The 14564-nt window shown below is 37.8% G+C and overlaps 1 protein-coding gene across 7 annotated transcripts in view; it reads right to left on the bottom strand.

Moving 5' to 3' along the window:
• ATM (ATM serine/threonine kinase) overlaps positions 1-14564 on the bottom strand; it is a 135494-nt gene that overhangs the window by 108478 nt on the left and 12452 nt on the right. For 5 of the 7 annotated variants that reach the window (XM_033206747.1, XM_033206750.1, XM_033206751.1 and 2 more), the window contains exons 5-9: positions 13225-13389; positions 5038-5203; positions 4128-4366; positions 2020-2183; positions 40-209 (exon numbers count right to left, since the gene is read on the bottom strand). In XM_033206747.1, the coding sequence (XP_033062638.1) occupies positions 40-209; positions 2020-2183; positions 4128-4366; positions 5038-5203; positions 13225-13389 (904 nt within the window). Of the gene's footprint in view, positions 1-39; positions 210-2019; positions 2184-4127; positions 4367-5037; positions 5204-13224; positions 13390-14564 lie in introns of those variants that run through there. The other 2 variants (XM_033206753.1, XM_033206749.1) reach the window with 2 other exon arrangements.

The raw sequence follows: 14564 nt of genomic DNA, 5'->3' as shown, positions 1-14564 counted from the left end.
AATAAAATGACACTGAATGAGAAAATGATAACATTTTACCAAGGCACAAGATCAAAATCATTCTGTGACTTCTGAAGGTGATCTTTTATTACTTCCCAGCCTAGTTCTATTTTCTTCCTTTTACAAGGTACACTGTAATCACTAGATTCTCTTTGTGTAGTAGTATAAGATTGAGAAATCTCCAAGCATCTGGTATCTTCATTAAAAACCTGTAAAATAAAAATAAATCCACTTTTTTTTTTTTTTCTTTGAGACGGAGTTTCGCTGTTGCTGCCCAGGCTGGAGTGGAATGGCACGATCTCGGATCACCACAACCTCTGCCTCCCAGGTTCAAACAATTCTCCTGCCTCAGCCTCCTGAGTAGCTGGGATTACAGGCATGCATCACCATGCCCAGTTAACTTTTTATTTTTAGTAGAGATGGAGTTTCTCCATGTTAGTCAGACTGGTCTTGTACTCCCAACCTCAGGTGATCCGCCCACCTCAGTCTCCCAAAGTGCTGGGATTAGAGGCGTGAGCCACCGCGCCTGGCCAAATCCACTTTTTTCATTGCTATTGTCTTCTAATATTTCATTAGGGGGAAAAAAAACATCCTTTCTGAAATGAAGATACAGGGAACTCATAAAGCAAGAGTAATACATTACAGAAACACATAAATCTGATAACACAGTAAGAAACAAACATTTTGCATGACAATAATGGCACTTGTAGAAAGCAGGTATTACCAAGTAATGCATTAGTTTTATTTCCTGGGAACATTTACTAAAAGCACTAAGAAATCTAAAAGTAAAGCCAAAACCTTTACTTTCAAAGGGACTCAATTTTTTAAATTTAAGAAATTTTAAGAAATATTAAGGAAATATTTGACAGAGTGAAATTACTACTCAGGATGTTAACCCAACCTCTGGGGAAAAGAGTTTTATTTAAGAAACATTAGGCCACCAGGTGATGAATAGGTAAGTAAAATGGAGTATATCCATACAACTGAATATTATTCCGTAATAAAAATGAAGCACTGATTCATGGTAAAACATGGATGAACTCTGAAAACATTATGCTAAGTGAAAGAAACCAGACACAAAAGACTCACATATTGTATGATTCCATTTAAATGAACTGTTCCAAACAGGAAAATCCACAAAAACCAAGACTGAGTAGTGGCTGGTTGCCAGGATCTAGGAGATGCAGGGAATGGGGACTGAATGCTAGGAAGGGATGAGGTTTCTATTGGGATGATAAAAAAGTTCTGGGCTGGGCACGGTGGCTCACGCCTGTAATCCCAGCACTTTGGGAGACCGAGGCGGATGGATCACAAGGTCAGGAGTCCAGGAGACCAGACTGGCCAATATGGTGAAACCCTGTCTATACTAAAAATACAAAAATTAGCTGGGCGTGGTGGCAGGCACCTGTAGTCCCAGCTACTCGGGAGGCTGAGGCAGAAGAATCACTTGAACCCGGGAAGGGGAGTTTGCAGTGAGCCGAGACTGCACCACTGCACTCCAGCCTGGGTGACAGAGTGAGGCTCCATCTCAAAAAAAAAAAAAAAAAAAAATTTTCTGGAATTAGTGATGATGGTTGTACAACATAGTAAAAATACTAAAAACTACTGAAATGTACAACTCAAAATCATGAATTTTATGCTACGTGAACTCTAGCTTAATTACAAAAAAAATAACAGACTGGGCTTGGTGGCTCATGCCTGTAATTCCAGCACTTTGTAAAACAGAGTCGAATCGAATCGAATCATTAGTGTTAGGGTCACCTTATTTCCTAGAGACAATCATTTAAGAATGAAAAAGTTCATTGTTTGTTTTCAGTAAGTCTATATCTGCAAATGCATTAACTTTTAAGTTACAAAGGTAATTCCAAATATTTCTGATATTTTGAAAGGAATAGTTGCATGTACAGAGTCATTTTATAGGCTTTTTGTAAGAACACAGGTTTTAAAAGCCCAAAATGCCCAGTTTTAAAAAAAAATTAACAGGAAATTTCTAAATGTGACATGACCTACTTACTGTACCTGGTGACAAATATCTGCCATCAATTCAATCAAATTTTCTTTGACGGCAATATTACGAAATCCTGAAGAATACTTTCCTCTACTTCCTATATGACTTATCTCATTCACTAGCAGATCATATAAGTTGTATAAAATACTTTTCCATTTTGTTGATTCATAAGCACCTGTAAACCAAAAAATTAAAATGTAATTTATTTATGTACTCTGCTTACACTGCTAGCTCCCACAAAATTATTCAGCTGTCAAGCCGCATCAACGTTAGAAGACTTATGGTCCAACCTTCTATCCAGTACTAATGCCTCTTCTGACAAGATCCTTGACAAACTCTAATTCATAACTGTCCATTTTACGTTTATGTAACTGTATTTCTTACAAATTTCTTCCATATTCTGACCTAAAATCTGCCTTTCTCCAATTTATTCTCCCACCTGAGGCAAATAGAATTAATATGTTCCGTCTTTGATATGAGGACCAAGTTCTCCATATGCCTTTTTCTGGCCTAAGAGAAAAATATTACCAGTTCCTTCAACTAGTGTACAAATGACATAGTATTCAGACTTCTCACCACTTCAGTCATATTCCCCAAGACACGTTCCAGTCAACTTAAAATGCTGACTGTACAAAATGTGGTGAACATGATAATCCAACTGTGGTCTGACTAGTGTGTGGAACAAAAGGTCTATTATTTCCCACAAACAAGGTACTATAAAATCTATTAATGTAGTCTGAAACTACATTAGCTTTTCTGGCATCCTCATCATCCTGCCCATTTTAAATTCATCCTAAATACACAGTTAACTAAATCCCTAAACATATCATATCACCTCCTAATAAGCCTGATCTTCATCCTGGTGAGAGGAGGTGAGTAAAAGATGAAAAACTATGAAAAGTCACTATTCTTTCACTTATGGTAGTGTCATGGGCTACATATTATCTAGATATACTTATTAGAAGAGCCCATAAAACAAATACACAGCTACTTTTGATAAAAAGTAGCCACACGGCCAGGCGCAGTGGCTCATGCCTATAATCCCAGCACTTTGGGAGGCCGAGGCAGGTGAATGGCTTGAGGTCAGGAGCTCAAGACCAGCTTGGCCAACATGGTAAGACCCCATCTCTATTAAAATACAAAAGTTAGCCAGGCATGGTGGCGGGCACCTGTAATCCCAGCTAATCAGAAGGCTGAGGCTGGAGAATTGCTTGAACCCAGGAGGCGGAGGTTGCAGTGAGCTGACATTGTCACTGCACTTCAGCCTGGGTGACAGAGTGAGACTCTGTCTTAAAAAAAAAAAAAAAAAAAAAAAAAAGAAGTGGCTACAAGACATTTCCTCCATTATAGCTGCTATTACTCAGTGTGGTATGCCGTCTTAAGAAAGTCACTATACTAGCCATGATGAGTTGGTCCAAAGGCTAGTACAAGCACAAAGGCAATCATAGACAAAGCAAGAGGAAACTCTAGTTCTAGTCAATAAAGTTCCTAACTACAGAAAAGCACTACACCTTCTGGGCAATACTCTCTTGGTATAGGATATATATGAAGGAATTAAGGAGAATAAGTGATTCTCCTTAATAAGTGATACTCTACTAGGGCAAACAGGGCCCTAGAGTAACTATGAGGCTTAAGGAAGCAATTTCCCTGTTTTTGCCTCACATTCCTATTAAAGTAATATGTATGTATCTTCCTTAGGAGCTGAATAATCTGACTGGTTTTAGTCCAATTTACGTATTTTATCTTCTAATAAAAGCAATAGGTAGATAAACAAGATCCTGCTTTCTTTAAATTTTTTTGCCCTATAGTCTGTGTCAGACCTCTCAGTACCTAAGTAATGATGCATAATTAGCTCCTAGAGGGAACAATGTCTCAGATTTGTTTGTATTTTCCATAATACCTAACACTGTATTGAACAAATAGAAAGGCATAACAGAATCTGCCACCACTGCTTCAAATTCTAAAAACTCTATGAAAAACATTCTCATTGCAAATTAACATTATCAACCGGAGCAATCCAGAGGAAAGTCATAGTCTCCTAAAGAACACTAATTTTATACTTAAACCTCTACGATTGAATGAAGAAGCCAATTCAAAACAGTAAACATTTCCTTTATACCTTTTTCTTGGGTTTTGGCTCCTTTTGGATGATGGATATAAATTTGCAGTTGAAATAATTCAATAATGACTTCTTTTAAACAATCATTAAGTCTATGTTGAGTCCAAATATAAAGCAAAGTGGGAAGAATTTCATCTCCTAATTCACACACTCGAATTCGAAAGTTGACAGCCAAAGTCTTGAGGAAGATAGTAAGAGCTGCTAAGATATGATTTAGACCTGGAGAGCTCTTTTCCTGTCTGTGAGGAAACAAACAAACTCAACTGGGTGTAACAGGGGGAACAAACTGCACAAACTGAAGACAGTTACGAAGTGATATGCTGGAAGAAAAGAAAAAAAAACTCTAATTTTCAAACAATAGTCTTAATTTCAAAACCATTAAAAAAATAATAATAACAGCATTACTTCACACTAACAAAAAATTAGTTCTTATTTGGTGTTAAGAGACCACTTCTGTTAGCTCTCCCTGCTGCTAAAACATTATCTAAAAATAAACAAAACTGATTCATAACACCATTTATAAAATGTCTTACATTATAAATTGAGTACTGCCACACATATGTACAGTAGTAATATTTCCAAAATATTTTCCTATTTTATTTTATTCTCAGTATATTACAACCATCCTCAAAAATGGGGGAAATGCAACGGCTTAGAGGATATTTAACTTTCCTGGTCAACAGAACATCAGCAAGACACATCTCCCACTTGAAAACATCGTGCAGTGTTCTGCATATTGGATATTCAGAAAGTGTCAGACTTGGTTGTCTCTTCAGGAATCCACTAGTTGTTATGATGGATCAATGTTTTATTTAAAGGTAGAATTCTTAGTTATTGAGTCTAAAACATGGTCTTGCAAGAAGGTCAAAAGTATTTCAATATAAAACAAAAGAAAAAGGGATTAGATTACCTCGCACACTGAATAGCCTTGGAAAAAAAGTCCAAAAATTTGGAATTTAATCCATCAGTCTGAGAACAGCATCCTTTGGTAACAGCATGAATTATTCTAGCCACTAAAACTCTATGAACATCTTGTGAAGGTTTCAGATAAAGCGTGAAGTACACAGAGAACAATTCTTAAAAAAAAGAAAAAAAAATTATTAGTCATGATTTTTTAAAAATCAAAATGTATTAAATGTTACAACTTAAATATTCCATAATCCCATACAGAAAAATGATTTTAAAACAGCACTAATTTACTTTTAACATAGTAAAAGTACTCTATCAGTATTTAATTTTATCTTATATAAAATGCCTTTAAGACAGAAACAACTATAAACTGCTGTGAGGGCACCAGTTTAAGAGCCAGATCGCAGAAACATTACTTCTCTACGCCTCTGTTCCGTCACCTAGGCCCAACAAAGCACTTACAGTACATACTCCACGGGTTTTTTTTTTTTCTTTTTTCTTCTTTTTGAGACAGAGTCTTGCTCTGTCGTCCATGCTGGAGTGCAATGGTGCAATCTTGGCTCACGGCAACCTCTGCCTCCTGGGTTCAAGTGATTCTCATGACTCAGCCTCCCAAGTAGCTGGGACCACAGGCGCACAAAACCATGCCTGGCTGATTTTTGTATTGTTAGTAAAGATGGGGTTTCACCATGTTGGTCAGGCTACTCTCAAACTCCTGGCCTCAAGTAATCTACCCACCTTGGCCTCCCAAAGTGCTGGGATTATGGGCATGAGTCACTGGGCCTGGCCTCCGCAGTTTTTTAAAATAATAATACTGTTTGATTATTAATATGCACAAAATGTGTTGAGACCTATGAAGGGTATGAAATTTTACTCTGCTTGGTTTGTTTCTTATTTATTTGAGGTAGAGTCTTACTCTATCACCCAAACTGGAGTGTGGTGGTAAGATGGCGGCTCACTGTGGCTTCAGTCTCCCCAGACTCAGGTAATCCTCCACCTTAGCCTCCCAAGTAGCTGGGTCTAGAGGTCCACACAACCACACCCAACTGATTTGTATTTTAGGTAGAGACAGGGTTTCACCATGTTGCCCAGGCTGGTCTTGAACTCCTGAGCTCAAGTGATCCACCTGCTTTGGCCTCCCAAAGTGCTAGGATTACACACATAAGCCACTGTGCCTGGCTGAGATTTTGCCCTACTTGTTACCTAATAAATTAGCATGACAGTTTCCTGAGTGCTGGCAGGAGATCTGAGATTCCTGATAAGACAAAAAGGACAGTTTATTTCTCCCAGCAATGATAGTAGCCAGACTACCTTCATTTTTGCACCAGTTCCCCAGTACCAAAGGCAAGATGAAATGGGACACTTGACACTGTGAAACAGTGGACTGAGTTATAACAGAGAAACTGCAAGCTTTTTATAATGAAGAGGCTATAGGTAAATCTGTCCTGTTTTGGAGGAAGCCATCATCTGATCTCAGATGATCCACCTGCCTCAGCCTCCGAAAGTGCTGAGATTACAGGTGTGAGCCACTGCGCCCAGCCCCCAAATAACATGATTACACAGTTATACTTGTGTATATTGGGACTTTAAATATAGACAATCATGTCATCTACAAAAGGGAAGTGTTATTTCTTCCTTTCCAATCTGTATGCCTTTTATTTTTCTTGTCTAACTACTCTGGCTAGAACCTCCAATATAATGTTGAAAAGGAGTGGTGAGAGTGCATATCCTTATCTTGTTCCCAATTTGTCTTATGAAAGGCTTTAAATTATGGATTTAATTTCTTTAATTCAATCTATTCTAATAGTTATGGGACTAGTCAAATTATCTATTTTATATTGGATAACCTTTGATAATGTATGCTTTTGAGGAACTGACCCATTTAAATTAAGAGATGTTCATAGTGTTTCCTTATTATCCTTTTAATATCTATAGGATCTGCAATTAGATCTCATTTCATTTCTAATATCAGTAACTTTGGTCTTTTTTTGTTTTTTTTAAGAGACGGAAGTCTCACTATGCTTCCCAGGCTGGATTTGGACTCCTGGGCTCAAGTGATCCTCCCACCTCAGCCTATCAAGCCATAAAAAGACATGGAGGAGCTGAGAACGGTGGCTCACACCTGTAATCCCAACACTTTGTGAGGCTGAGTTCAAGTTGCTGGCCTGAGCAACATAATAAGACCTTATCTCTACTGAAAATGAAAAATTAGCAGGGTGTAATAGCTTGTATCTGTTGTCCCAGCTACTTGGAAGGGGGTGGGAGGATCATTTGAGCTCAGGAGGTTGAAGCTGCAGTGATGCATGATCACACCACCACACTCCAGCCTGGGTGACAGAGTGAGGCCCTATCTCAAAAATAAAAAAAAAAGAAAAAGAAAAAAGAAAGAAAAAGACATGAAGGAAACTTAAATGCATATTACTAAATGAAAGAAGACAATCTGAAAAGGATACATACTGTTATGATTCCAACCACAGTCACACACTATATGACAACATTCTGTTCAATGACAAATGGCAATATGAAAAGGTGGTACCATAAGATTATATTAGAACTGAAAATTTCCTGTTTAAATACTTAGTGATGTCATAGCACAAGAAATCACTCACAAGCATTTGTGGTGATACTTGTGTAAAAAAAAACCCACTGCACTGTCAGTCATATAAAAGTGTAACACATACAATCATGTACAGTACATAAACCTTGAAAACGATAATAAACGACTAAGTTACTGGTAAATGACTATGTTAGGTTCATGTACTTACTCTACTATGCTTTTTATCACTATTTTATACTATATTCCTCCTTCTCCATAAAAAAACAAACAAACAAACAAACAAAAACAGTAAAACAGTCTCATGTAGGTCCTTTAGGAGGTATTTCAGAATAAAGCACCATTATCACAGGAGATGAAAGCTCCATGCATGTCCCTGAAGTTCTACCAAGGGGACAAGATGCAGAGACGGGAGACAATGATACTGATGATCCCGACCTTATGTAGGCCTAAGCTCATGTGTGTGTTTGTGTCTTTGTTTTAAACAAAAAAGTTTAAAGGAAAAAATAGAATAATAATAATTTCATTTAAAAAGCTTACAGAACAAAAGAAAAAACATCTATAACTATATAAAGAAAAAACATTTTTGTACAGCTGTACAATGCATTCCGTATTTTAAGCTAAGTGTTAATTACAAAAGAATCAAAAAGTTTAACTTTAAAGTAAAAGTTACAGTAGCTAATGTTAACTTAGTATTGAAGAAAGAAAAATATATATTTTTAAATTTAGTACAGACTAAGTGTTTATAAATTCTACAGTAGTATATAGTACCCCAGGCCTTCACATTACCACACATTTACATACCCAGACCAACTTCCAGTCCTGCAAGTTCCATTCATGGTAAGTGCCCTAGACAAGTGCACCATGTTTTATCCTTTATACCATACTTTTACTGTACCTTCTCTATGTTTATATATGTTTAGATACACAAATACTTGCCATTGTGTCACAACTGCCTGCAGCATTCAGTACAGTAACATGCTGCACAGGTTTGTAGTGCAGGAGCAGTAATACCAAACAGCCTAGGTGTGTAGTGTTATACCATCTAAGTTTGTATAAATACACCCTATGATGTTCACACAAAAAAGAAATTGCCTAATGATGTATTTCTCGGAACATATCCACATTGGTAAGAGATGCATGACTATATATGCTGGAAAAGGCCAAACCATGAAGATGGCAAAAAGATCCGTGGTTCCCACAGTTTGCAAGGAGGAAGAGATGAACAGGTAAAGCACAGATGATTTTTCTGGCAGTGAAACTATTCTTTATGATACTATAGTAGTGAATAATTGTTACCATTCTCTCCCAGAGGAAAAAAAAATACGACCATCTCATTAGATACAGTAAAAGATCTTTTAAAATGTCAATACACTTGTCAAAATCCGTAGCATATGTACCACCAAAAGTGAATCTTGGACTCTGGATAATAAGGATGTGTCCCAGCATAGGTCTACTGATGATAACAAATGTACTACTGGTGCAAGAAGTTGACAGTAGGGCATGCTGTGTGTGTCCAGTGGACTTTCCATTCAGTTTTGCTGTAAACTTAAAATTCCTCTAAAAGATAAAAGTCTATTTAAAAAAATGGAAACCACTAGGTTTGGGAAACTGAATAATTGTCAGTGTAGCTTAAACACAGAAATTAGAAGCGCTTTAGTTAAGTTAGACAGGTAGGAAGGAGCACAATTACACAGGGCTTTCAAGGCCTGGAAGGGGAATCCTCATTTTCTACTAGTTGTTCTAGGGAGAATGTAGAGAAACTGGAACCCTTGTGTGCTGCTGGTGAGAATGTAAAATGGTGTAGCTCCTGTGTAAAACAGGATGTTGGTTCCTTAAAAAATTAAATATAGAATTACCACATGATCTGGCAATTCTACTTCCGGGTAGATAATCAAAAGAACTGAAAGCAGGAAACTCAGGAGAAATTTGTATACTGATGTTCGTGGTAGCATTCTTCACAATAATCAGAAGGTAGAAACAACCCATGTCCACCAGCTGATGAATGAACAAAATGTGGCATATACACACAACAGAATAGTGTTCAGTTTCTACAAAGAGCGAAATTCTGACACAAGCTCTAACACTGATGAGCCTCAGAGACATTTTAGTAAGTGTAATTTGCAAAAGGACAAATACTTGTAGGAGTCCTTTACTTCAGGCTGCTATAACAAAGTATCATAGATTAGGTGGCTTAGAAACCACAGAAATTTATTTATCTCAATGTTGGAGGCTGAAAGCAGATCCAGATGCCAGCACTGTGGGTTTCTGGTGAGGGCCCTCTTTGGGGCTGCAGACTACTGACTTTGAACTGTATCTTCACATGGCAGAAAGACAGCAAGTTAGCTCTCCCGCCTCTTTTTACAGGGGCATTAATCCCATCCATGAAGGCTCAACCTGCATGACCTAATTACCTCCTAAATCCCACACTTCCAAATACCATCCCTTTGGGAGTTAGATTTCAACATAATTGGTGGGACATAAACATTCAATCCATAAAAATGAAGCACCCAAAATAGCCAAATTCATAGTGACAGAAAGTAAAATGGTAGCTGCCAGGGGTTAGGGGAGGGGAAATGGTAAATTATTGTTTACTGAGTATAGAAAAAAAAGTTCTGGAGATGGATGGTGGAGATGATTATACAACAATATGAATGCACTTAATACTACACAACTGTACACTTAAAAACAGTTAAAATTATAAATATTATATATATTTTACCACAATAAAAAAATCTCATTGGACGTCCTAGCCAATGTAATAAGGCACAAAAACAAAATAAAAGCCACATGGCTCAGAAAGAAAGAAAAAAAAAATTACTGCTTACAGAAGACATGTTTGTCTACAAAGAAAATTCCAAAGAACATTCAAAGAAAGCTACTAGATTTAATAAGTGTTTTTAGCAAGGTCCCAAAATATAAGGTCACTATACAAAACTCAGCTGTACTTCTGTATAATTTTTGTGCACTGAACAATTTGAAAATCAAAATGTTAAAAACAATGCAATTTACAAACTACTGCAGTATAAATCTAACAAAACGTATACAAAATCTTTATGTTTATAGTATTATAAATAAATATCAATTTGCAGCTGGGTGTGGTGGTTCATGCCTATAATCCCAACACTTTGGGAGATCAAGGGGGGGATCACTTGAGCCCAGGAATTTGAGACCAGCCTAGGCAACACAGTGACATCCTGTGTCTATTTTTTTAACATATAAAATTAAAGAAAAAAATTGTCAATTTACAATAAGAAATCTATATGCTGACAATTATAAAACACTAATGATAGAAATCAAAAAACACATCAGTGGCGAGGTGCGGTGGCTCAAGTCTATAATCCCAGCACTTTGGGAGGCCGAGGCAGGCAGATAACCTGAGGTCAGGAATTTGAGACCAGCCTGGCCAACATGAGGAAACCCTGTCTCCACTAAAAACATAAAAATTAGCCCGGTGTGGTGGCACATGCCTGTAATCCCAGCTACTCAGGAGGCTGAGGCAGGAGAATCGCTTGAACCTAGGAGGTGGAGGTTGCAGTGAGATCATGCCACTGCACTCCAGCCTGTGCAACAGAGGGAGACTCTGTCTCAAAAAACAAACAAGCAGGCCGGGCGCGGTGGCTCAAGCCTGTAATCCCAGCACTTTGGGAGGCCGAGGCGGGCGGATCACGAGGTCAGGAGATCGAGACCATCCTGGCTAACACGGTGAAACCCCGTCTCTACTAAAAAAAATACAAAAAATTAGCCGGGCGAGGTGGTGGGCGCCTGTAGTCCCAGCTACTCGGAGGCTGAGGCGGGAGAATGGCGTGAACCCGGGAGGCAGAGCTTGCAGTGAGCCGAGATCGCGCCACTGCACTCCAGCCTGGGCGACACAGCGAGACTCCGTCTCAAAAAAAAAAAACAAACAAACAAGCAAACAAAAAACCTAAGTAAATGGAGAGATATACAGTGTTCATGGATTTGAAAACTCCACATTGTTAAGATTTCTATTCTTCCCAAATTGTTCAACAGATTCAATGCAATTAGTATCAAAATCCCAGCAAGATCTTTTGTAGAAATCAGTAAGCTGATTCCAAAATTTATATGGAAATGCTGCCTCAGTCTTAGGCCATTCTTCTCATCTCACACTAAATTCTATATACAAATCTCATCCATAGTCATGGCTTCAATCACCACCTGTACCGAATATATATTTTGAGCACAGACTTCACTTCTCCCACAGAGTCCTCATCTAAGCAAGTTTTAGAAAAGGAAAACTAAGTAAAAAAATATTTTGATAAAAAGGCTAATTATAAGAAGTAACATCCAGGAAGATGTGGCGAAGGTTAGCTTAAAAAAAGAAAAAAAAGAGGAAGTAAGAGTAGTTAGTTTAAAAATAAAAAGGGGGTTTCAGAGAACACACTAGATGACAGAATTTAGTAAGGAGACCAGGGGAAAGACTGCCTTTGTTTTCAGTGACAGCCATGGTTACAAGTGATAATGTAAAATGCCCTAAATATGAGCAGCCATACTGGGGAAAGATCGAGCTAAGTAACCTAGATACCACCAGCCTATTCCCCAAAGGCTGTCTCTAAGCTTGTTGAGGGCCCTGTACAGACACAGCCTATCTTGTGTTCAGAGTAACATAAAGGCTCCAAATGACTCATAAGAAATTAGTACAACAGCTGAGAAGGCGTTTATTCTCATGGGAACAGTAGAGTGTAATGTGGGAGTGAGGTTACTGATTAGGTAGTAGTTTTGTGGTTCACATGTATCTCATTTCGAAATAATAAAATGGCAATAAAGAATATGGACAAATGTCTTTTAGTTGGCAAAATTTAGCTTAAACACTTTTCCATGAAAAAAAAAAAAAGCTTCTAAACTTTTACAGTCCGTGTATTTGAAGACTTAGACATCTGACTTAAAATCATCTTGCTAATGTCAAATCCTACTTTCACTTATTCTCAAACCCAGAAATGCTCCATCTTTGAAATCAACAAACTGAAATATTTCAATTTCTGACCATAATTTCCTTCCTTTGTGGTCTCTCAGTACCTCCCAGCTATAAACAGGTAACAACACAAGATTCCTCCCTAGCACACACTCTACACATCTAGTGAGTCAGTGGGTCCCGTACATTGTCTTCTGAACTCCTGAGCTCAAGCAAACAACCTGCCTTGGCCTCCCAACGTGCTAGGATTACAGGCGTGAGCCACCGCACCCTGCCCGCTTTCACTTTTATGGTACTTCTCTCTTTCGGTTTTCTCCCTTTCTACTTAAATCATGGTTGAGTTTAGGTGTCATTATTTTGTATACCTACTGAAACCAAATATATCTGTATCACAGCACATTATCATCTCTGGTTTATTTGGGTTTTATTCTGCCACTGTCAACTCCTTGACGATGGAGATGGTATCTTTCAACTGTAATTCCAGCTCTGGTATCAGGTACCTGATATATTATTCATGATTTTATTCAGAAGCTACATAATAAATAAAAATTAAGGGTCAGGTTCGATAACCACATAATTTTACTAAAGTACTGTTAAACTGTCAGGTCCCTTGGGGGATATAGACAGATATAGACAAAGTGCTTTCTTTGGTGAAGTTTCATTTCATGAGGAAAAATTCACAAATAACAACCTTCAAAACATACCTAACCACTGTTGCTGAGATATTTCACACCAGTATTTTCTCACAGAAAGAATGTCTTTGAGTAGTATGTTGCTATAATCAGCTCCGTAAACAGCACCACTAGATGAATCTTTCACTGTATCCATGATGTAATTCAAGAGTTCTTGACATTTTAGCCTAGGTGCTCCTATTTAAAAATAAACAAAGAAAAACATAAATTTAAACAAAAATAAAAGACACTTGGAATGGCAACTATGTAAATAATTTCATTTGGGAAATTACTATTAACTAACCTTCTTCTGTAGAGAAGAAATTGGCAAATTATGGCCCCAAGTAAAATTCAGCCAGTTGGCTGTTTTTGTAAATAACATTTCATTGGAACATAGTCACATCCATTCATTTACTTATTGTCTATGGCTCCTTTTGTAATTAAGACAGAGATGACTACTACATGGCCTATAAAGTCAAGAACATTTACTATCTGGCCTCTTTACACAGTAAGTTTGCCAGTGCCTCTTTTATAGGAATATATAGCAAAAACAATCTTTTTTTTTTTTTTTTTTTTTTTGAGATAGAATCTTGGTCTGTCGCAGTGGCACAATCTCAGTGCACTGCAGCCTCCACCTCCCAGGTTCAAGTGATTCTCCCACCCCAGCCTCCCAAGTAGCTGAGACTACAGGTGTGCACCACCACACTCAGCTAATTTCTGTATTTTTAGTAGAGACGGGGTTTCACCATGTTGCCCAGGCTGGTCTTGAACTACTGACCTCAAGTGATCTGCCCACCTCGAAAAGCAATCATACTTAAACAACTAAAACCTTAATAATTCACAATTTCTGGTGTTAGACCAAAAATGATCCCAAGCTTTTTGGCACTCTTTATGAAGAATAAATTTATTAGAATAACATAAGATTACAAGGAGAATATTTACTTTGGAAAGCAAAATTAGTTCTAAGTCCTATAATAGCATTTGTGGCATACAAATACCTCAGGTTGTAATTTTTTTTTTTTTTTTATGACAGGGTCTCGCTCTATCACCCAGGCTGGTGTGCAGTGGCATGATCACACCCAAAGCAGCCTCAACCTCTCAGGCTCAAGGGATCCTCCCACCTCAGCCTCGTGAGTACCTGGGACTATAGATGTTGTGCCACCATGCCCAGCTAATTTTATAAATTTTTCATAGAGACAGAATCTCTCACAATGTTCCTCAGGCTGGTCTTGAACTCCTGAGCTCAAGGGATTCTCCTGTCTTGGCCTCCCAAAGTGCTGAGACTATAGGTATGAGCCACTGTGCCTGACCCCCGTAGTCATTTTTAACAGCATATTATTTACTTATTAGAGATTCTGAAAACTCAGCGTTAC

This window comes from Trachypithecus francoisi, unplaced genomic scaffold (assembly GCF_009764315.1).
Source record: "Trachypithecus francoisi isolate TF-2019V2 unplaced genomic scaffold, Tfra_2.0 Lachesis_group8, whole genome shotgun sequence".
Classification (NCBI taxonomy): domain Eukaryota; kingdom Metazoa; phylum Chordata; class Mammalia; order Primates; family Cercopithecidae; genus Trachypithecus; species Trachypithecus francoisi.
The sequence above is the reverse complement of the archived record's forward strand: the minus strand, read 5'-3'. Positions and strand labels throughout refer to the sequence as shown.